General features: G+C 42.5%; 1 protein-coding gene across 1 annotated transcript in view; it reads right to left on the bottom strand.

Moving 5' to 3' along the window:
- Nucleotides 1-25,049, bottom strand: part of LOC126425112 (fumarate hydratase, mitochondrial-like) — an 87,420-nt gene that overhangs the window by 56,718 nt on the left and 5,653 nt on the right. The window contains exons 2-3 of the mRNA XM_050088041.1: nucleotides 16,752-16,886; nucleotides 16,320-16,520 (exon numbers count right to left, since the gene is read on the bottom strand). Coding sequence (XP_049943998.1) covers nucleotides 16,320-16,520; nucleotides 16,752-16,886 — 336 coding nt within the window. The remainder of the gene's footprint in view (nucleotides 1-16,319; nucleotides 16,521-16,751; nucleotides 16,887-25,049) is intronic.

Below are 25,049 nucleotides of genomic sequence, written 5' to 3' on the forward strand. Positions count from 1 at the left end.
ATGTGATCATTCCACTTTATACCCCTACAAAGTATTACACCCACGTATTTGTATGAGTTGGCCAATTCCCACAGTGACTCATTAATATTATAGTCATAGCATACTAGGTTTTTTTCTTTCTGTGAAGTGCACAGTTTTACATTCCGGAACATTTAAAGGAAGTTGCCAATCTCTGCACCACCTTGAAATCTTATCAAGGGCTGACTAAACATTTACACAGCTTCTTTCAGACACTACTTCATTATGCGTAACGGCATCATCTGCGAAAAGACTGAGATTACTATTAATACTGTCTGCAAGGTCATTAATACACAACATGAACAGCAAGGGTCCCAACACACTTACCTGGGGCACAACCAACATTACTTCTATATCTGACAATTACACACTATCCGAGATAACATGCTGTGTCCTCTATCCAGTCATCAATTTCACTTGAGACCCCATATAATCATACTTTTGACAACAGGAGTAGATGTGGTACTGAGACGAATGCTTTCTGGAAGTGAAGAAATACTGCATCTGACTGCCTTGCTACATAGCTTTCAGTATGTCACGTGAGAAGAGTGCGAGTCAGGTTTACAAGATCGGCATTTTTTGGAATTTGTGCTGGGTAGCATGGAGGACGTCATTCTGTTCAAGGATGTTCTAAGATTCTACAACAAATCAATGGCAAGGATATTTGATGGTAGTTTTGTGGATCACTTCTACTACCCTTCCTGTAGATGGGTGTGACTTATGATTTTTTCCAAGAAATGGGCACAGTTTTTTGTTCAAGGGATCTACAATAGACTATAGTTAGAAGAGAGGATAACTCAGCTGCAAATTCATGCACATATGGTTCACGTGACGAACAACTGTAAGCCTCCGGATGTGTTTGACACTCTAATTTTGTCTTCCTGATGTTTGCGCAAAATATACGTAAGAGGAAGCAATATTCTGCTTGACACTTCTAGGAACATACACTCTCAGAACATCAACAGCAGACTGTACTGTGGGGCAGAATGCCTCTCTTGTAGCATCTGCCACTGGAGTCTGCTGAGCATCTTCGTGACACTTTTGTGCTTACTGCATGAACCTCTAATAAAACGTGCTGATCTTCTTTGTATCTTTTCTATTTCCTCTATCAGTTCTATCTGGTATGGATCACATACTGATAAGTAATACTGCAGTATTGTGTGAACAAGTGTTTTGTAAGCTACTTCCTTTGTTGATGGAATACATTTCCTAAGGATTCTTCCAATGAATCTCAGTCTGGCATCTGCCTTACTTGTGATTAATGTTGTGTGGTCATTCCACTTCAAAAACGTTCTGTACACATACTCCAAGATATTTTGTGGAAGTAACTTTTTCCTGTGATTGTTCAGCAATTGTGTAATCCTGCAATAAAGGGGCTTTCTGTCTATGTATTTGCAGTACATTACATTTGCTTTCACTGAGGGTTAAAAGTCACTCCCTGCACCAAGCATAGAACCTCTGCAGGTCTTTTTGTATTCTGCTACAAAATATATATAATTCTGTTTGCTAAAAACTCTTCAATTCAATCACACTGCTTGTCTGATATTCTGTATGCTCATTTTGTTCACTGGGTAGCACTGCAGACTGTATCAAATGCCTTCCGGAAGTCAAGGAACACGGCATCTACATAAAAACCTGTATCTACTGCGTCCTGGGTCTCTCAGACAAAGAGAGCGAGCTGGGTTTCATGTGAGTGTTGTTTCCTGAACCCGTGTTGGTTCATGTAGAGGTGATCTTCGGTCTCCAGAAATGTCAGAAAACACAAGCACAAAACATGTTCCAAAATTCCAAACATTAGGAATGCTTCACTCCTCTGGAGACCTATGGTAACTGCTGCTAGAAGAGGGGCAAGTTCTTTTGCAGACCCTGTGTAGAATCAGACTGGTATCCCAATAGGTCCAGTGGTTTTTTCTCTGTTGAGCAATTTCAGCTGGCTTTCTAGCCACTGATTTTGATATCTGTCATTATGTTGTTTATGCAGTGATTTAGAGGAACAACTACAGTATGATCATACTGAAACAATTACGTATGAAGACATTTGGTATTCTGGCCTTTACAATGTCATTCTCTGAATTCCATTACCCTCACAGTGTGTCTGGAGATGGCTTCAGTCTATTTACCAATTTCACATAAGACCAGAACTTAACAAGATTTTCTGTTAAGATGGTAGATAGTTTCAATTACATATTTTTCTATAGCCCTCCTTACACTAAGTCACATAGTTTGATGTACCTGGGGTGTACCCACTTGATCTGATGCAGCCGACGTTTCAGTATTTTCACATACTTCCCCTGCTATCATTCACACTGTCACATGACAATTCTGGAACAAACGTTACGTTACTTTTGTACGTTGCACATGGTGCACGTAGTTGCTGGCCAGCCAGTTCGGGAGATGTCTTCTACAGTGTGTTGCCCCCTCTGAAGTGTTTAAACCACTCAACACACTTCAAGAAGACAGCAACTTCTTCGTTAACTCTTGTCAGCATTTTCCAATTTTTTTTGTTATTTTCCAGATTTTAACAGAACGGCATACTCATCTGCTGAGCCATTTTGGCTTTAGACCATGCGCACTACACCTTCACTCTACGATGTATCGTTTCACGTGATAAGCAAGGATTTGACAGTGGCACACACTTACAACTGTGAGCAGTATGTCACCATTCGGTGAACTTTCTGGGCAGAGGTTATAATTCGTCACATGATGATACTGGACCTTTACATTGTATAGCTTATAATGTGTAATGTTTTTACATCACTGCAACATTTTTGTTTATTTAACAAATCATATAGTTGTCATCAGATTTGGCACTGAAAATGACAAAATTGACTGACTTTTCTTATTTTCATTCACTGATGTCTTATAGTACCATTCTGAGGATAAGTCACCAAGGGGGAGGGAGGGGAGGGGGTGGGGGGTGAGAGGGGGGGGGGGGGGAATTATGTGGTGTCCTCTCTAGAACCTCTTGTTGACTACTCTAAACAGCTGAGCTTACTAACAACAGTCTCAGAGTAAATTTATGAAGTCTGTTGTCAACAATCAAGCACAGAGGAAAACAGCAGCAACATTCAGAAATATGATTCTATAAGCAGAAATTAATTACACAATCCATCACTCGGCCTTCGTGTGAAACAGAAAGGAGCACGAAAATTTCCCATAAAAATCTCTGATCACCTATGCAGCAATGTAAAGAGGTCAACTGTTAAATCAAATTGCTTCCATCTGTGCAGTGTTTTAGCCCCTATCGAGTATAACTTGAGAGCTGGTTAGTGTAGGTTCAGTTACATGTCTTGCGTCTAATGGATTATTCTTAATACGATATGGCTAAAAGACAAAGAACATTCAGTTTTAACGGTGACAGGAAGGAGCGGTATTGTTTTGTCAAATTCAGAGGAAAACTCATGTATTTTCCGTGTAACAGTAGTGTGTCTGATCCCAAGAAAACCAATGTAGACCACCATTTTTCACTCTATAACAGTGTGTGAAGATATGGAACTTCCTGGTATATTATAACTATGTGCCAGGCTGGTACTCAACCTCGGAACCTAGGCGCTAGCCCACAACGGTGCTGAGCTCAAGTCTTGGGCCAATACATAATTTTAAGTTGCTAGGAAGTTTCACACAAACTTTAATGGTGACTTCCCTGTTAATACTGAGTTACGAAAATGTAATGCCAGAGACTTAAAATCTACATTAACATTACAGCTACGTGTGTTTACAAAGCCAGATCAACAAACCAGTAATGTGAAAATGGCCTCTTACCAAGCTTGTTATGTTTTTGCAAAAAGGAAAAAGGCTTTCAGTGACAATGAAGTAGTTGAAGAAGCAATGATCAGTGTCACAGAACCTATGTTTAATGGTCAAATACACACCTGCACTCACACCTTCTGTAAAAAAAATTCAATTTACAATATTTCAAATGGGCACCTACCAGTCATCCTCAGGTGAGCCATCCAGGATTGGTGAAGACATTCTCAATTCCATAACATATAGCACGCTGGGAGTGTTCTGCATGTGTGTCAAAATTGTGTTCACATACAGACGACACCACGCAGCTGACACCATTACTGAAACTGCAGAACTAAACTGTCCTCTGCACTACCACTCACCACAGCCATCAGCACATTCCTTTGCCTTTGATTTGATGACAGGCTTGCACACATTGTCATATCTCATCAGATTTCCTGCCACACATATTTCCAAGCATTCTTCAATAATGCTAATTCCAGAAAGATGTTGCTGTTGCCAAAATTATTGTTTTATCATACTTCACTGAACGTCCAGTGGATATACAATGTATAGCAATAGCAGACTCACTTGTTCGCACACGGTGAGTGATGTGTTGATGTTCCAGGGTTGCCACAAGTTTCCCCAAGTGAGATTCCCTGTTATTTCCCCCAATTTCCAGACAGGTTTTAGCATTTTTCCCTGACAAATTTTGAGATCTCAAAGGTAAGTTAAGACATAGGTTGACAATCTGTCTTTGCAGCTACGGTACAAGAAACAATAGTTGAAACGAGTAAATATCTAAAACAAACTGGCAAGCAGATGGCATTTCCTGGTGTGAGAAAAAATCTTAAGTGCTAACATCAACATCTTTTGTAATGAATTGTTTTTTAGGTGGAAAGAGCAAGACAAATAGTATGTGTGTTTCATTAAGACCACTGAGGTTATTTTATTTCAGTAAAACAAAACACATTGGTGACAAAAATACACATTTCCATGGAGTTGCATGATGGATTTAAGATACTTTCACTGATATCAGAAATAACCTCAGAAACAAGAAGGCCTCTTGAAAGAAGTGTGTTTTAAGGAGGGGAAGAATTGTGTAAACTAACACTGTAGGAGACCACAAATAAAATGTTGATTCTACTATGTTCTTTATTGTCAGTTATTACCCACTGTGTTACATCTATTATTTCACCGGTATTGTGTGGTTTTTCTTCCAAGAAACATACGAATGTGCAAACCACCGGCTACCGACAGTTTTCTTCTTCTTATGGTCCATACTTCCTAACATATAAACTACTTTTTAAGTGCCAAAATATACTAGAACACCTAAAACATCTATAACAAAGCCACACTGTACAAATTACTTGCAGTGAGACAGTTGCAATTCCTTAAATCCATCGCCCATGGCCTCCTGCCTGCTGAGAAGCACTACAGTCCTGGGTCCATGGATAAACCATGGAAATCCACTGTATTTTGCCACACACACACACACACACACACACACACACACGACCTGTGGACAGATGAGTGACACTAGATCCGACAGACAGGGCGAGCACTTTAGTGGGAACTGAATGGTTCCAGATCGGCAAGCCCAATCCATTACAGATACCCGCAGAAACGGCCTCCTGTTTTGGCCTGTCACGGAAATCCACTTGTGTGACCAGCTATTCACAAGCCACACACAGCAAGTTGATGAAATGAGACCAAGGTGATCTATCCATGCAATAGGTAACATGTTCAAATACTCTGCAAATCAATAATAATGAGGATAGGTAGCAACATATCGTAAAGATGATTGCTGAGCTGCAGACAGGCATTTACAAAAGACAATCACACTCTCACAACTGAACTGTTAGCCATAACTTTTGTCAGGAAATGAGAACAAAAAATTACTCAGACAATTCAAACACACACACATTGTCTCTGGCTGGCGCGTCTACAGTCTCTGAGAATCAAATCCAAACAAACCAGTTCTCATGCCTCCATACCCTTCGTCGGCAGCTGCTAGGTTAGCAGAAAGATGTGGTGGCAGCACTGACTGCAAGCTGAGGGGAGTGGTAGGAAGGGGAGAAGCAGTAGGAATGAGGGAGGAGGGAAGCAGTGCACATACTCAGCTGCATCCAGCCAGTGACGATGCATGACACCTCAGTAAACAAATCATTTCATCCATGGGAGGAAAAACAAGATTTTAACAATTCCAGCCCCCCCCCTCCCCCCCCCCCCCTTTCCCTGCCATTCCAAATTTCCCCGATTTCCAGAACCTGTAGCAACCCTGTGTTCCGTACACTGTTCTCCGTGTGGTCTGACTTTTGTAAGACATACCACACTATCAAGCTATTTTGTATATTCCAGCCATATCCCAGAAGATAGGCAAACTCAGATGGTGGGCAGAAAACCACTGTCACCTGAAAATTAACGAGGATTCTTGCTACTTCAAATGAAATATTGCTAACACAGGGTGGAAAAGCTAGAGATTTTGCCAACATGCTCTCATCTTTATGCACTTCCTGATTCTCTGTTTCAACTGACAGTGCACTGTTTAAGTGCCATGTAAAATATTATTTTCCTTCAAAACTGTCTTTAGGAGGGCATGCTCTTTAGGCAAATTATCTACAATCGAGACTGCACGAATTCTGTGTACAAGTGTTTAAGAATCCAGTTTGCAACTTGTTAAGATAACTTTGCGATTTCAAATACAAGTTGGCATATGTGGACTTAGAATAAACAGACTAAAACATTCAGGAAAGACCGAAAACCATCTTTATGTAATTCCCTATTGAACTAGATGTTATTAATGGGGTTGAGGTGGTATAAAACTCCATTAATTCATCTTCTCCATGAGGCCACACTATGAAACTATCACCCACATACCTCCAAAACACAGTTGGTTCGTGGTAAGCTGATTCAAGCACTCTGTCCTTAAAGTCATACATAAAAATGTTAGCTGCCATTGGAGACTGTGGGATAGCCATAATCCTGCTAAAAATATCCATGACTGAACATAATAAGTTGAGGACAGAACATACCGAAACAAAGCAGTGATGTCTACCTGAAACTTATTGCTGATTATAGACAAAGAATCTGCGAGAGGACATTTGCAAAAGAAGGTACTATGAGTCTCATCCAGAATGTAAAGAATAATTGTGTACCACACCTGGGGTCTATCCTCCACCACCATAATTGCTAGCGTACTTGTTAGCTTCTTTCCTCATCTTAGTGTGAAAAGAGTTTTGTTGCCAAGGGGTCACCCCTCTTTGTTCTGTAAGCTTTCAAAATAATGACATCCATTGAAAATCCCACCAGGTGCGAAGTGCATACTGTCATTCATTTTCTGAATGCATAAAATGTTCAGTCTATTAAAATTTATAGACAAACGAAGAATGTATTTGGTGATAGTGCAATGAAAAAGATTTCAGTGACATGGAATATGATTGGCAAAGATTTTTTGATTCAGAACAACATGCAGCCTTGTGCATCAGCTTCATGACAGGAGGAACTTTTGATGTCTTACGTGGGAAATTATTGGACACCATCCTTACAGAATTGACTTCGCACCAATAAATTTCACCCATTACTGATACTATGGGAATCTTTTGGTGGAAAACAGTTTGTAAATGAGAAAGTCCTCAAACATGCAGAGACATCCTGGCTCAGATCTTTAGCGGTACAGGACTACAATACAGGAACTGACAAACTGATCCCATGTTACAAGTGGCGACTATATTGAAAAATACAGTAAGGTACTTTGTAAATAAATGCTAATTTGGGAAAATGCCCACATTAAATCCGTAACCCAGCTGACCTTATCAACAGACTGTGGGCTCTCCATCTAAGCAGTTCTGACCTTTCAGTTAGCTTTGATGTGATATCACTTTTACAGAGGAACCTCTCAGAGATTCTTTGGTACTAAGTGGCAAAAAAATTCAGGGAGACATCACTGCTTTGTTTCAGCTAGCTCTATCCTCAACCTATTTTACGTGCAACTTAAAATGTTTTGAACAGACTGATGGAATTGCCATGGGCAGTGCTCAGTCTGCCTTCGTGGCCTAACTTTTTATGAGGATTTCAAGCACAGAGCAAATGAGTCAGCTGCTCTTGAACCAACTGTATTTTGTAGCTGTGTCAACAATACTTTCATAGCATAGTCTCATGGAGAAGACAAACTGATGGATTTTCTTCACCACCTCAACTCCATTCATCACAACATTCCATTCACTACGGAAATAGAGAAAGATGGCTGCCTCCCATTCTTGGATGTCTTGGTTAAATGAAAGAATGATGGCTCTCTCGTGCATTCAGTTTCTCGTACACCATTTTTGCAAGAGTCAAGCTGACATCACCCTTCACAAACTAGGAGCATGCTTAAAAGTCTTACACAGAGATCACACCATCTCCGATCTAGATAGATCGCCTAAAGAGCTCACCCATCTAAAGAAAATGTTCAGAAGAAATGGATATTCCCCAGCAGATTGCCTTGTCAGTGTGATGTGGCTTACATTGGACAGACTACACATATTGTTAAAAATGCTGCATTGAACATCAATGTTGTACTTGCCTTTTGCAACCAAGCAAGTTTGCTGTTGCTGAACACTGTATTTCCATTGCACATTCAATGGTATGATAGAACTATGATTCTAACCATAGCAACATCTTTTTGGGACTTGACTATTAAAGAATCCATGGAAATACGCCTGATTAAAAATCCAACCAATCATGATAGCGGGCTTCCAGTTGGACAATTTTTTTTTTTGTGGTTTTAGGGTGCACAACTTCAATGGTCATTAGCGCCCAGACTACGTTAGGAATGCACCGCAAGGCACAAGTTTAAAACAGCAACGAAAAGGGAAAACACGATAAAAGACAGACTGACAGGCATAAGATTAAAAAAACAGCATAATCAAATGTCCTTAGAGAGGTTTGTCAAGTTGATAAAACGAAGAACGCGAGCAGCTGCTCGTGGGTCATCTGCTAAAATGGCATCTTGAGTACATGGGAGGCCAATATCAAGACGCAGTGTGTTAAAATCCGGACAGGACGTTAAAATGTGGTGGACTGTCAGCAATTGCCCTCATGGGCAGAACGGCGCCGGCGCAGCCGTCAGCAGAAGGCGATGGCTGAACTGGCAGTGTCCAATTCGTAACCGGGCCAAAACAACCTTCTCCCACCGAGAAGTGCGTGAGGAGGATGTCCAAGCCGCGGGAAGAGGTTTCAAGGCCCGAAGCTTGTTGTCCGTAAGTGCAGCCCAATCGGCATGCCACAGCGATAAAATGTGCCAACAAATGACCCTGCTACAATCTGATGAAGGGACACAACAAGAAGCTGTCAGAGGCTGGAGGACCGCAGCCTTGGCCGCGGCATCTGCAGCTTCGTTCCCAGGGATACCGACATGGCCAGGAACTCACATAAAGCTAACCGGAGAACTGACGTCCACCAGCTGCTGAAGAGAGCGTTGGATCCGGTGCACGAAAGGGTGAACCGGATACGGATCACTGAGGCTCTGGAGTGCGCTCAGGGAATCTGAGCAAATGACATAAGCAGAATGTCGGTGGCGGCAGATGTAAAGAACAGCCTGGTAGAGGGCAAAGAGCTCAGCTGTGAAGACCGAACAATGGCCATGGAGCCGGTATTTGAAACTTTGTGCCCCGACAATAAAAGAACACCCGACCCCGTCATTGGTCTTAGAGCCATCTGTATAAATGAAGGTCATATTAATTAACTGTGAACGAAGTTCGACAAAACGGGAGTGGTATACCGAACCAGGGGTAACCTCCTTTGGGAGCGAGCTGAGGTCAAGGTAAACGCGAACCTGAGCCTGGAGCCAAGGTAGCGTGTGGCTCTCGCCCACTCGAAAGGTTGCAGGGAGTGAAAAATCAAGGTGTTGAAGGAGGCGATGAAAGCGAACTCCAGGGTAGCAGGACAGAGACATACAATCCGTATTGACGGTCGAAAGAGTCGTCAAAAAAGGAACAATAAGACGGGTGGTCGGGCATTGACAGTAGCCGACAGGCATACCGACAAAGCAGTATATCGCGCTGGTAGGTGAGTGGCAATTCACCAGCTTCAGCATGAAGACTCTCGACGGGACTAGTATAAAACGCTCCGATCGCAAGACGTAAACCCCGATGTTGTATGGAGTCGAGGTGGCGTAAGATGGATGGTCGTGCAGAGGAGTATACAAAGCTCCCATAATCCAGCTTGGAGCAGACGATCGACCGATATGGGCGAAGTAGGACGGTTCGATCCACTCCCCACAACATACCACTGAGAACACGGAGGACATTTAGAGAACGGGTACAACGGGCAGCCAAATATGACACATGTGGAGACCAGCTAAGTTTCCTGTCAAATGTAAGACCTAAAAATTTTGTTGTCTCCACGAATGGGAGACCAACGGGACCGAGTCGTAAGGACGGTGGGAGAAACTCTTTGTAGCGCCAGAAGTTAATACAGACCGTCTTCTCGGCAGAAAAACGGAAGCCATTGGCGACACTCCAGGAGTAAAGACGGTCAAGAGAAGGCTGAAGACAGCGCTCCAGGAAACATGTACGCTGCACGCTGCAATAGATGGTAAAATCGTCCACGAAAAGGGAGCCTGATACATCAGCTGGGAGGCAATCCATTATTGGATTGATCGCTATGGCGAAGAGAGCGACTCTCAAAACTGAGCCCTGTGGCACCCCATTCTCCTGGGGAAAGGTGTCTGACAGGACAGAACCCACACGTACCCTGAACTGTCGATCCATTAAAAAGGAACGAATAAAAAGAGGGAGGCGACCGTGAAGGCCCCATGTATGCATGGTGCGGAGAATGCCCGCTCTCCAACAGGTGTCGTAAGCCTTCTCCAAATCGAAGAACACAGCCGCGGTCGGGTGCTTTCGCAAGAAGTTATTCATAATGAAGGTCGACAAGGTAACCAGATGGTCAACAGCAGGGCGGCGCCTACAAAATCCACATTGTACATTGGTAAGTAGGTGTCGAGACTCGAGCAGCCAAACCAAACGAGCGTTAACCATTCGCTCCATCACTTTACAGACACAGCTGGTAAGCGAGATGGGTCGATAACTGGAAAGCAAGTGCTTGTCCATCCCCGGCTTAGGAATCGGGACAACAATAGACTCGCGCCAGCATGCGGGAACATGTGCCTCAATCCAGATGCGATTATAAGTACAAAGAAGGAAATCTTTACCCGCAGGAGAAAGGTTCTTCAGCATCTGAATATGAATAGAATCAGGCCCTGGAGCGGAGGACCGTGACTGGGCAAGTACGTTTTCGAGTTCCCACATGGTGAATGGGGCATTATAACTTTTACGATTCGATGAGCGGAAGTTAGGTGGCCTAGCCTCCTCTGCCTGTTTGCGGGGGAGGAAGGCAGGGTGGTAATGAACGGAGCTCGAAACCTCTGCGAAAAAGCGGCCGAAGGCATTGGAGACAGCCTCAGGGGCCACAAGGACGTCATTCGCGACCGTCAAGCCAGAGACTGGTGAGTGGACCTTAGTGCCAGATAGCCGGCGCAGGCTACCCCAGACAACAGAAGGAGGAGTAAAACTGTTGAAGGTGCTTGTGAAAGCAGCCCAGCTGGCTTTCTTGCTTTCTTTAATAATACGACGACACTGTGCACGTAATCGTTTATAATCAATACAATTCGCCACTGTAGGGTGGCGCTTAGAGGTGCATGAAGCACGTCGACGAGCACGTAAAGCATCTCTACATGCTGCAGTCCACCTGGGGACCGGTACGCGACGTGGAGAAGAAGTAGGGTGAGGGATGAGAATGACTTCCGTGAGGTGTGCGACCTGATGATCGCAGCTTGTGAAGGTTTGATCCTGAAAGGTCGCCCTGGAAGAGAAGAGCCCCCAGTCTGCTTTGGAGATGTTCCAACTAGATGAGCATGGAGAGGGGGTATGCTGCAGGAGATGAATAACACACGGGTAGTGGTCGCTCGAATATGTATCAGAAAGTGCATACCATTCAAACCGGCGTGCAAGTTGGGTAGTACATATAGAGGGGTCTAAACGGGAATAGGTGTGAGATGTGTCCGAAAGAAAGGTAGGGGCGCCAGTATTGAGGCAGACAAGATTGAGGTGGTTGATAAGGTCTGCTAACAGGGAGCCCCTCGGGCAGGATGCTGGAGAGCCCCAAAGGGGATGGTGGGCATTGAAGTCTCCAGTTAACAAAAATGGTGCAGGTAGCTGAGCAGTAATTTGCATCATGTCTGCCCTGGTAACGGCAGATGACGATGGAGTGTAAATGGTACAAATGGAAAATGTGAAAGTGGGGAAAGTAATTCGGATGGCAACTGCCTGCAGGCCGGTGTGCAATGTGATAGGATCGTAGTAAATATCATCCTGGACCAGCAATATAACCCCTCCATGAGTCGGAATACCTACCACAGGGGGTAGGTCAAAACGCACAGCGGTGTAGTGTGCCAAAGCAATTTGATCGCATGGGCGTAGCTTCGTTTCCTGGAGGGCTACGACGAGCGGACGGTGCAAGTGGAGCAGCAACTTTAAGTCCTCTCGGTTGGAGCAAATGCTGCGAATATTCCAGTGAATAAGTGCCATCGTAAGAAGAAAAGGAATATGAAAGAAGGGGTCACCTCGAAGGCCGCTGAGGGCCCGGCTTCGAGTGAGCACTGCCGCCGCTATCAGAAGGCGGACAGTCATCGTCCATTGGTTCTATAGGTTCATCGGCCATCTTGGTAAGATGGCCGGGAGGGGGAGCTTCCTCTGCCGGTGAACGGCCAGATGTTCGGCTACCAGTGGTGCGGCCAGGCGAAACGGATGACGGCCTGGGGCGGCAACCGCTGGGTGGCGCAGGAGAAGAAATGTGCCGTGGCGAAGAAGGAGAACTGTGCTTCCTATGAGCCTTCTTGGAAGGTCGTTTGGTGGAAGTACTGGTCGATGGCTGGGAGTTCGAGGTACGTAGGAAGTCTGCACGGGACGGTTCCTTCTTGAAGGCCCGTGCATTTGACTTCTGGGTCTTCGTCCTGGCAGAAGCTGATGAAGGGGCTTGTGTCTGTGGGGTGACGGGAGGAAGAGAAGACGTCGACCGCAGGATCTTAGCACTGGTCGAACGGACAACCGTGGTGCTGAAGGTCAGATCGCATGTCTGGGTTGCCACCTCCCTGGTAGTCCGAGGAGAGGCGAGGACAGTACTGTATTTCCCCGCTGGGAGCAGCGTGGGCTTCCTACTAGCAAATAGCTTGCGAGCAGCCGAGGTGGACACTTTCTCTTTGACCCGAATTTCTTGGATACAGCGTTCTTCCTTATAGATGGTACAGTCGCGGGAGGACGCTGCATGGTCACCCTGACAGTTCACACAACGAGGAAACGGAGGTGGACAGTCACCCTTATGGGCATCCCTGCCACAAGTGACACATTTAGCCGCATTGGAACAAGACTGGCGAGTGTGATTAAAACGCTGACACTGGTAGCAGCACGTAGGTGTCGGGACATAGGGTCGAACAGAAATAACCTCGTAGCCCGCTTTGATGCGCGACGGCAGCTGAACAATATCAAAGGTCAAGAAAAGTGTCCGGGTCGGTACAAGGTCATTGTTGACCTTTTTCATGACCCTATGGAGAGCCGTCACGCCCTGCTCAGCGAGGAAAGACAATCTCCTCGTCAGTCAATCCGTCGAGTGATCTAGTGTATACCACACCACGAGACAAATTCTAAGTGTGGTGAGCCTCCACCCGGACAGGGAACGTGTACAGGAGTGTGGCCCGAAGCAGTTTTTGTGCCTGAAAGGCGCTCTCAGTTTCTAGTAACAAGGTACCATTACGCAACCTGGTACAAGACTTGACCGATTCGGCTATGGCATCTACGCCCTTCTGGATAACGAAAGGGTTGACAGAGGAAAAATCCTTTCCGTCCTCAGATCGAGAAACTACGAGGAACTGTGGGGCAGGCGGTAGTACTTTTGTCACTGGTGGCTGGTCAAGTTTCCGTTTGTGGGCAGAAGTCGAGAGAGAAGAAGAAGAGAAATCCATTGCGGAGGAATCCCCCATGATTGCCAGCGTCTCCGATGGCGCGCTCCTTCCTTGTGGGAACCCTCTCAGAGGGCACTCCCGCCTTAGGTGAATGTTTACACCTCAGGTCACACCTCCCGAGAAACAGACGGAGGGACCAATCAGCATGGTCAGAAGGTATCAGCTCAAGCAATCACCCCTCCCTGGGCCTGGCCTTTACCAGGGGGTACGTGCATGCCTTACTTGTCTACCCAGGGCAGGGAATTACTCGTTACCCCGTCACCGGCTACGCGTGCGAACACGTGGGTCGGCCTTCAGGCGTGCACAGGGAGGAAGGAAGAAGAGGAAAAAGAAGAGAGAGGGAGAGAGAGGACAGACTGTCTCAAATGCCGAGGCGGAGACCAGAGAAGGCAAGGAGAAGGAGGCAAGGAGAAGGAGGCAAGGAGAAGGAGGCAAGGAGAAGGAGGCAAGGAGAAGGAGGCAAGGAGAAGGAGGCAAGGAGAAGGAGGCAAGGAGAAGGAGGCAAGGAGAAGGAGGCAAGGAGAAGGAGGCAAGGAGAAGGAGGCAAGGAGAAGGAGGCAAGGAGAAGGAGGCAAGGAGAAGGAGGCAAGGAGAAGGAGGCAAGGAGAAGGAGGCAAGGAGAAGGAGGCAAGGAGAAGGTGGCAAGGAGAAGGAGGCAAGGAGAAGGAGGCAAGGAGAAGGAGGCAAGGAGAAGAGGAAGGAAGACAGTGAGATGAAGAAGAACAAAGAAAGGAATCAACCAAAGGAAGGAAGAAACGAGAAGAAGTGAAAAACCAAAATGACCGCAAGTATAGGTCGTGGAACAGTCCGTCTCCGGACGCAGGCGCTAACTACCCCCTTGAGGGGGAGGGACTCCTTTTAGTCACCTCTTACGACAGGCAGGAATACCTTGGGCCTATTCTAACCCCCGGACCCGCAGGGGGGAGTTGGACAATGTGTGGAACCCCGTAATCTCCATGATTTGTTCTAATCAAAGACGACAGAGTGTAATAATGGCTGCAGAGCATGGTAACACATGGGTTGACTGAGTTCCACGGGTCCATCAGTGAGAGTGCTGCCGTTGGAAAGTGTGATCCGTCTGTCAATTTGAATTTGATACATGCACGGAATACTCACTGCACACACTAGATGGCGGAATGGAGAAAGTCTTTGTCAGTCTTCAATGGCTCACCTCATGATGACTGGCAGTCGCACAGTCTACGTATCGTGCTATGAATTTAACAGAGACTGGCTGCGGGGCCAAAATGTTTTTGAACTTTTGCAAATAGGCCAAAATGTTTTTGAACCTTTGCAAATAAAGTTGTGTGTTGATATCTTTCATGTTTATTTAGTTATACCAAAATGTTCTTTACATTCTGGAAGGCTCTCGTACATCAAAGATGACTGAATATTCTGAACTCTTCATACCATCTAAAGATTGCTGATCTGCGAAGGATAATTTATTATTTCAGAAGGCTGGAATTTACAAAACACCTCACAGTGCAGATTAGTTTGGGTAAACTAGATCACCCGCACCATGGAAGAACTTGAATTTTGATGCATGTGGAATCTTGCAGCGCACTACATATAGCAGAATGGAGATAGTCTTTGTCAGCTGAACATGACTCATTTTAGCAACCAAGCAAGTCTGCTATTGCTGAACACTGCATCTCCATTGGACATTCAATGGATTACAAAATAGCAATAATTTTGGTCACAGTAACATCTTTTTGGACACCACTGCTAAAGAACCCAAGAAAATGTGCACAATTGAAAATCTGATGAACTGCGACAACACCTACTAGGTGGATGATGTGTGGAATACCATCAGCTACACGATTTGCTCAAATCAAAGATGACAGAGCACACTGATGATCACGGTGAGTGGTAAGTGGTAATGCAAAGGGCAGCTGAGTTTCGCAGTCCCGTCAGTAAGGGGCTGCCACCAGGTAGTGTGGTCTGTCTGTCAACACAATTTTGATGCACACATGGAATACTCATAGTGCACTACATATTGCAGAATGGAAGACTTCTGCCAGTCTTTGATTGTCAACTGAGGAAGATTAGCAAGTGTCCAGTGGAAATATTGCTGAATGTACTTTATGATGACCAGATGCAAGACTGAAATTTCTTTGAAGAATCAATTCACTGGGGAAATTTTAAATTCCACATTCTGATTACATCAAATTCTGAGCATGCTGACATAATGCTTCACGTACATACAAGATGGCTTCATAGGGACAAAAACCCCGGCTCCACATCGTCCCACATGTACAGTGACCTGTATACTGTTATGAAGTGAAATCAAATGCTGCAGAAAATTATCTACAATTTTGCACCATATAGGTAACATGATAAATGTATCACGTACAGTGATATGTGTATAGGACATCCCACTGGTGAAATTAAATATTCATCTAGAGAGATGAAATGGCCAAATGACCCTTTGTCAAAAATTAATGCAACATACTCTACTTGAGAAGAATTTAAATTACAAATACATCAGGAAAATTCCCCACCTTATAGTTTTGGGTGAACTTCAGCAAACCAGAGCTGCACAGTTAAGAAACACTCATTCAAACACATAGCAACTCACCTCATTTGTGTTCATGTTACTTTGTGTGCCAGACCCTGTTTGCCATATAACAAGGGGGAAGTGTTGGTCATACAACTCCCCACTGATCACTTCGTCTGCCGCCTTCGCAATCGCATCTGCAATCTTTGGGTCCAGGCCGTACTCTTTATTAACAATGGCTGCTGCCTTCTTCAAAATCCCCATAGCAACAATCACAGGTTTCTGTTAAATATAAAAGACAAAATGTGAGTAAACTATATAGTAACACTGTATAGATTTGCAAGTTTGTGAGAAAACAAATGTTAGGGCAATCAGATTTAAACGATCTATCACAGTCCTCAGAAAATAAAAAAAATGTGGTCACTAAATTCATCATTTAGAGTCATTACTCAGTATTAGATTAAAATCTGTTCATGGTAACAAGATCACTGATATATGCGTAAACTCACTCACTGGCATTCTCTCCGTTTCACCTCCAATTGGAAAGTTCATGACAGAACGCAAAGTCTGTGCTCCATAGTATTTATCAGCAGGTACTTGAAGCTCCCCAAATGTATCTCTCTCGACTCTGTGCGAGGATGACGATGCCTATAGCAGAAAGATTGTATTTCTTAAAGTATGCAAAACTTTATACTTGAAAGCCAATAAAAATGTGATTAATTACACCATACAGTTTCTATTTAGAAATAATTTCAATGTTCACAATATTTTTCATTACAACAAAATGTTCATATCAGTAACAGTAATTCATAACTCCAAGATTATTTCCCACAGACAACAACAATTTATTACATGTTTCTGTACAGTACAACAAAAGATTCTCACTCGTTTTAGCAATATTGAAATTCACCACTGAAATAGATGAATTAATCTTCAATAAAACCTTCCGGGCGACTAGCTCAAAATGTAAAATGCCCAATAGACAGCAAAGACAACTTTATAAACAAACTGAACTATTTTCTTGTCAATTCCTCCAGCCTAAAGCAAAGCTAATGTTTTAGAATTTAACTTTTAACATGTATACTGGAACAGAGAAACCAACTAATTTCACATGAAGGGCTTTGTTTTGAGTTCTTTAGCCACTGGCAAGTTTTGTCCATAATTGACTTCTGTCAGCAGGCATTCTTAAAGAATTGACTCCACTGCTCATGGTGGACTGAAGTTGACCTTGCAGGCAGAATCTGTGTGTACATGCTGCTCTTCTGAGTGATTGCCTTTCCATGGTAATTAGCAGTGTAGATGAGCAATTTCTAGTCAAAAAACATTTCAACCACTGTACTTTGCATCCTAATGAGAATGAAGATTAGGGTTTAAGGTCCTATTAACAATGAGAACATTACAAGCATAGCTCATGCTCAGATTGGGGAAAGAAACTGGCCATGCCATTTCAGAGCAACCATTTGCTGCAAGTGATTTACAGAAATCACAGGAAACCTAAATCTGGATGGTCAAATGGGATTTTGAACCGCTGTCTTCCTGAATATGAGTCTAATACCTTAGGACTGCACAAAATCACTTTGTCTCACATCCTAGGTCTCAACGATTACTTGAGAAACAAATTTCGTTTACACTGAACCACAGCATCTTGCTGACAGAAAACAACATTAAATAATAATAAATACATTAAAAACAATAATTTAAAATTATATGTTAATGTGAAATGACTAAAAATTGGTGGGAGATGTGATACAGTGATGGCCATTCCTATTATTATTATTATTATTATTATTAGGAATAAGCCAGGAACTCGCCTGAAATGATACAAAACAGTCAGAAAATTGAATCAAGAAAGCTAAACCTGAGATTGTCTTATCCCTACAAAAACAATACTTCCTAAACTATAGTTAAGTAACCTGCCATCCCCTCCCCCTCCCAAGAATCATGGTCCTTGCTGAAATGGGATGGCTTTTTGCTTCAATGATACAGGTAGATACTGTAGGTGCAACACCACATGGGGGGGGGGGGGGGGGGGGGGGAGGCGAAGGGGGGTCTGGAGAGGCAGGCTAGATTGGCTCCTCAAGAGGAGCATCAGCCTTTTCAGTAGTTTCAGGTCAATAGTCAACACAATTGACTGATCTGGATTTTTAACATCAGCTGAAACTGCCCCAGTCAGATCTCCTTGCAGAGAATACTTCAGGGAATAGCTGCATCATCTGTGAGAAGTCTGAGGTCACTATTAATACAGCCTGCAAGATTATTAATACACAACATGAACAGCAATGGTCCCAACACACTTACCTGAGGAACATCCAACTTTACTTCTACATCTGACAACGACATTCTATCCAAGATAATATGCAGTGTCTTCTCTACAAAAAAGTCCTCAATCCAGTCATAAATTTCACTTGAGACCCTATATAATCATACTTTTGACAATAGGAGTAGGTGTGGTACTGAGACAAATGCTTTTTGGAAGTGAAGAAATACTGCATCTATCTGACTGCCTTGGTCCATAGCTTTCAGTATCTCACACGAGAAGAGTGCGAATCGGGTTTACAAGACCGAGATTTTTGGAATTCGTGCTGGTTGACACGGAGGATGTCATTCTGTTCAAGATACCTCATTACATTTGAGCTCAGAACATGTTCTAAGATACTACAACAAATCAGTGTCAAGGATATTTGACAATAGTCACTCCTACTACCCTTCTTGTAGACGGGTGTGATCTGTGCTTTCTTCCAACAACTGGACACATTTTTTTGTTCGAGGGATCTACGATATATTATAGCTAGAACAGGGGCTAACTCATCCACAAATTCAGTATAGAATACAATAGTCATTCCGTCGGGCCCTGGAGCTTTGATCACTTTTATCGATTTCAGCTGTTTCTTGATGCCACTGACAGTGATTCTTATTTTATTCATCTTTTCAGTGGCACAAGGATTAAATTGGGACAATTCACCTGAATTTTCCTCTGTAAAGGAACGTTTGAAAATGTTAAGCATTTCAGCTTTTGCTTTGCTACCCTCAATTTCAGTTCCTGTCTCATTCACTAAGGAATGGACACTAACTTTGGTGCAGCTAACAGTCTCTACATATGACCCGAATTTCTTTGGATTTTATGAAAGATCATTTGACAATATTCTGCTATGATAGTCACTGAAGGCATAACACACTGCTCTCTTGAAACTCAAATGCATTTCATTCAGCACACCTCTATCTATAGCCCAGATAGTGGTAATGAAGCAGCAGGTCTATCAAAGAACATGAAAATGGGAATGTGTGCAGCACTGTGAACACACTGCTGAGGCCAAGAAAGAGAGAAAGCCAATGGGTTATTGCATGTCAAGTCATCCAGGCCATGAGACTTATTATCTACTTGTGAACTGGGATTTTGTGTAGTGCTTTTGTATCTAATATCATGAACTATTGCCAATTTTTATTGCTTTATATACATTCTGTTGGTAGCAATTGCTGAAAGTTTGATGCAATGCGTTACTTCACAGCAAACTGTAAAAATTTGAAAACTGGGTGCAGTTTTTAAACAAAAAATGGTATGCTGACAGTCCCCCCCCCCCCCCCCCCCAATATCCTTTTGGACAAGTAGTTTCTGAGAACATGTTAGAATTGTCCAATTAAATTTTTGTACATTAATTTTATTGTTAAATTAGAAAAATATTTTGGACAATTGCCCCCCCCCCCCCTCTGGTAAACACTGAAAAAATTAGAAAGTGATCTACAAATAGTAAAGTTTCATCACACAAAAAAATCAGTTTTGAGAAATGAATGGCACTGGGGAAAAATTTTATATGGAGAGAAATACAATTACTATCCATATAGGAAACAAAATTGTACAGTATAAAATATAGGGCAACTTGTACATTACATGACATATGAACACTGCATTCAAGTTGATTAGGAACTACACATGTGACGAGACACTTTGATGCTTAGATACATTTTTTTTGTATGAGAACCACTTTTCTTCCACCAACTTTGAGGACTCTTTGCTCAGAGAATAAGCACAGCTTGTTGCTGTGGTGATATCAGCATCACACAGAATATGAGAGAAATAAACATCACAAATATCATTATCAGGCCAATAGAAGGATGGGGATGGTCCATGAGGATGCATGAACCTTACTGTACCATCTCCTCTTTCACAATTCACCTTCTCAACAATTCCCAAATACCAAGAAGAGTCATATGCACACGTAACACAGCAATTGCGCTGCACAGTGCATTCTGGCATTAGTGGCGAAAGTGCATCTGTGAAAACATGCACGATACTGAAATCTGTATCACAGCTCAGCCTTTTTGCTCCAATCTTGGTTGGAGCTAATTGGTACAATGTGATGCATAGACCGTGTTCCAGGAATTGTTTTTGCACTTGGGAAGCACTGAGAAAGATAATGTCTGACTTGTACCACTTCATATTTTGAAACAAAGAACTGAAATGCACTGCAGGTTCTCACGACAGAATTCAAATACCTGTGAAGCTATAAGTATTTGACGTTTATAAACTCTCTGCAAACTTTTTTTTTAACAGTGCCCCCAATACCTTCATAGGGAGATTTGCCATGGAAGGTAACAAAAAAGAACCAGCTGCACTTTATGTTAAAGTTGTGTTCATGGTAGGAGATATTTCCGAAATTCTTACAATTTTTATATTGTGGAGCACAACCATCAGTGAAATATTCAACATACGCAAGATGAATTTCTGGAAATTCACACATAAAAAGATTCAACACAGTCTTCTGAGTCTGGTACATCAAGGCAACATCATGTTCTAGATTAGCAGAAACAATACAAATACTTTTTGCATGCAACTGTTTGTCCTTTTTGTAATATATATGGACAGTGTGAAGAGTGCAGCTGCCATTGTTCCATTGGTACCCTTGTACTTCATCTTCAACAACAAAATTGAGATTTTCACTGAAATCCATTAAAATTAACACTGTTCCTTCATCAAGTGTTTCCTTCTTCATTTTCAGATAATCAGATTTTGATTGAGATATAAAAGAGCATGGAGTAAGTTTTTCAATTTTCTTAATCAGTGTGTCACAGAATTCTGATAGAGAAGTGACCTGAACACAAAGTCATACTATCAGTTGATACCCATTGACTGTGCTGAACCATCTTATCAGAATCGTAGTCTTCTATTTCTTCAATTTCTAAGTTGGTTTGAAGCAATGAACTGGTGGGGCATTTTTCACACAGATGACACATACAGGCTTGGTTATTTATATCACATGATGTTATTTTAATTAGATCTTGGTACGTTTCTTTAATAGAAATGGAATTTAGAAGCAATTTAACATTTTGGTGGTAAATGCACACACATACAGTATGTGTTCCTGATGATCCTGTTCTGGTCGAGGAGAAGCAAATTTTGAGAATCCTACTTTGTCTTCAGGATACTTTTTTTTTATTATTGAGAGAATACAGTTCAGTTAAATTACTTAAAACAAGGCACTTTTGTTCATTGGTATTTTTGTTGGTGATCACTTTGTCTTTTTTCCAGGCATTATTCTTGTGTTTTTGTCATCCAAATAAAAACTTTTTCTTTCTGCACTGTATCATGAGGCAATGTCTTTCCCTTTTGTGCTCAGCCATCGATAAAATACCCTTTTCGTTAAAAGAGCTCTTGCTTGTCGTACCAAATATTCAGAAACCTGAAATTTGGAACTGACTTTCTGTTGAGACCAAGTTGGTGGCACAAGAGTAAGTAATTGAATTTTCCCCCAATTATTTGCATATTCAATTTTCTGTTTGATTTTTTCCATAAGTTCAACATGATGTTTTGGCTTTTCTTCCAGTTCTGTTAAATCACTGTCTCAGGGATAGTGCTTGCATCAGCAGCCAGCTCAACTTGATATGAATATGAAATTTTAGTTTTTAGAGCCCCAGCTGCTGATTCCAATTTTTGTTTGGCTGCTCCATACCGACTATGCTGAGCAACTGAATGCAACTTTGCAGGAGATACCCCGAAACTAGTTAAGCTAGTATTGAGCACAGATTTTTCAGGAGTCTTTACATTATTGTCATTTATATAGTCTGGTGATGAGTCGTCACCTGCTTGTTTTTCATTAATAAGTTTGATGGAAGTTGGGCATATCTTCTCCCCAGGAGTAATGCTAAATCCCCTCATTCTGAATGTCTTTGCCTTTTCTAAACTAATTTCACACAATCCAGATGAAACAAATCTGCTTATGGTGCTTTCTTATGTAGAGAGAATCGATGCAGGTATCTGACTTTGTGTTTGTGAAACATTTAGATCACAGTATGAATGACTGTTGCTTCATCACAATAAAAGTTCTTATACTTCACTGGTCAGTTCATTCACAAAAGTCAGGATATTATCACATATATCTTGCAGATACCGTCCAAGAAAACACTGTCTACTTATATTTCCCATACTGCTTCAGTCATAAAACCAACATTTGTCTTAAATAATTCAAAAGATGATTGGTGTAACCTGAAAAGTAATTAAATATTGAAAATGCATTCCATCCCATTGTTTCATTACAAAAGTATTTCACATTATTATTATAACCTTAGGGGACTTACTTTTGTTTTTGAATGAATAGTTAAAAACCGCAACAATTGAATTTCTAACCAGTAACTGACTCTGGACACAACTCAGTACAAGAGCTCAGAAAACACAATTCAAAACAAAGGAACTGGATGATGCTATACATGTAGTGGCATTAAAACAGTGTTCTCAGATATGATTTGTTCCTAAGGAAATTCAGTGTAGCCAACTTTAGCAATGTAGTGGTGACATGTTAGTCATGAATTAGCAACTTCAGTATTGTAAATAGACTTCGCGGGTTTTCCACCAGATCACATTGTACAAATTCAACAATATTTCCTTGGAGCAACTGTCCGACATCTTCAGGTGGTTCAACCTTGCTGGTGGCTAGACGCGACTGATGGGATACAAACATAGATGTCCCGCTTGTAGAACACGCGCGAAGAATACACAGGTGCGGAACTTGTACATGCGCAATGACTTGCGGGTAGATGGTGCCATATTCAAACTACCTCTACCGAAAGTCGCAGAGCGGCTCTCCCGCGCATGCACTGTACGCTGCGTTTGCCAACAGCACAGACAGACATTACTCACTGACGAGCGTACTAGACCAATGTTATCGAAGAATCTTTATTTTCACACTATGATTTAATAGCAGCAAATACAGGGTTCCAGGCTGTGCTCAATTGAAATCCCACACCCTTGTTGATGAGATTATCAGCTGTACGGATATGTATTGCATCCTTAACGATGCAATCCCAGAAAGATGATGCCCGGGATAAAACTTCCATCTTTTCATAAATCATGCAATGTCCTGTATTCAGACAGTGTTTCACAACTGTCAACTTTTCCAGTTGATGAAGGCGTGTATGACGCTGATGTTCATCACAGCGTTCTTGTACTGTGCGGCAAGTCTGGCCTATATATGCTACCCCACACTGACAAGGAATCCTGTACATACCACATTTCCTTAGGCCAAGGTCATCCTTAACCGAACCCAACTGGTTTCTCAGTTTTGCAGATGGTTGAAAAACACACTTAATTCCATATCTTCCAAGGCCTCTTCTGATTCTTGACGACATGGCACCAAAATATGGCAAAAAGGCAAAAGTGGTGGGTGTCTTCGTTTCTTCATTCTGCTCCATAGACTGAACTCGCCTGCGCCTGAATACATTACATATCTGTCTCTCAGAATAACCATTTTGTCAGATCACTGTCTTCAAATGTTTTATTTCACTTGACAGACTTTCAGGATCAGATACCACATGTGCTCTATGAACTAAAATATGTAGTGCAATACCGCATTGTGCAGGATGATGGCAGCATGTGGCCTATATGTGTGGGCTTGCTGTAGACACTGTGTCCCAAGGTTCCATCTGTTTTCCTTCGTACCAGAACATCAAGAAAAGGTAAAGTACCATCTTTTTCCACTTCCACTGTGAAGTTTATATTTGGATGGAGTGAATTCAAATACTGAAGAAATGCAGGTAGAGTATGAAGTCCATGTGGCCACACCACAAATGTACCACCCACATACCGCATTCTTCAAAGTGCTCCATAAAATAATTGGCCACCACAGGAGACAGAGGGCTTTCCATGGCGACACTTGTTCAAAATATTGGTCATGAAATACAAAGTACCGGTGCATTGAAGGAAGTGTTTAAATAACACTACTGCGTCCTCCTCAAACTTGTTGCTAATGAGCTCCGAGGAGTCCTGCAAAGGCACCTTTGCAAATAAAGACATAACATCAAAACTTACAAAGAGATTTAACGATTGCAATCTAAGAGTTTTCAGGCAACCTATGAAATCTTCAGAGTTTCAAATATGATGGTCGCACTTGCCTACGAGAGGTCCCAATAGTGATGTCATATATTTGGCAACAAAAAGAAGTAGATGCTCCTATGTTACTTACAATGGGACAGAGAGTTTTATGATTATGTTGCGGAGTATCTGTTTTGTTGCAGTTGTTTTTGAGTGTGTGATCGAGTTTCGTTTATTTTCTGATTTTTATTTGTTGTCGGATTTTTTATTATGAGGGGAGGGCGAAGGTTGGTGGGCGGAGGGGTTGATAGTTGGTAGGTTGTGGGCAGTTGAGAGTTTTTTTGTTTTGTTTTGTGTGTGTGTGCGCGCGTGTGTGTGTGTGTGTGTGTGTGTGAGAGAGAGAGAGATTGGGGTGGCTGACCTAGTGTGTAGCACCAAAATTTTTTTACGATAGTCTCTTTTTTTCGGGTCTATTGTTCGCGAGTTGTGATGTTTTGTGGGGTTTTTCATGT

The sequence above is a fragment of the Schistocerca serialis genome, chromosome 10 (genome assembly GCF_023864345.2).
Source record: "Schistocerca serialis cubense isolate TAMUIC-IGC-003099 chromosome 10, iqSchSeri2.2, whole genome shotgun sequence".
Classification (NCBI taxonomy): Eukaryota; Metazoa; Arthropoda; class Insecta; order Orthoptera; family Acrididae; genus Schistocerca; species Schistocerca serialis.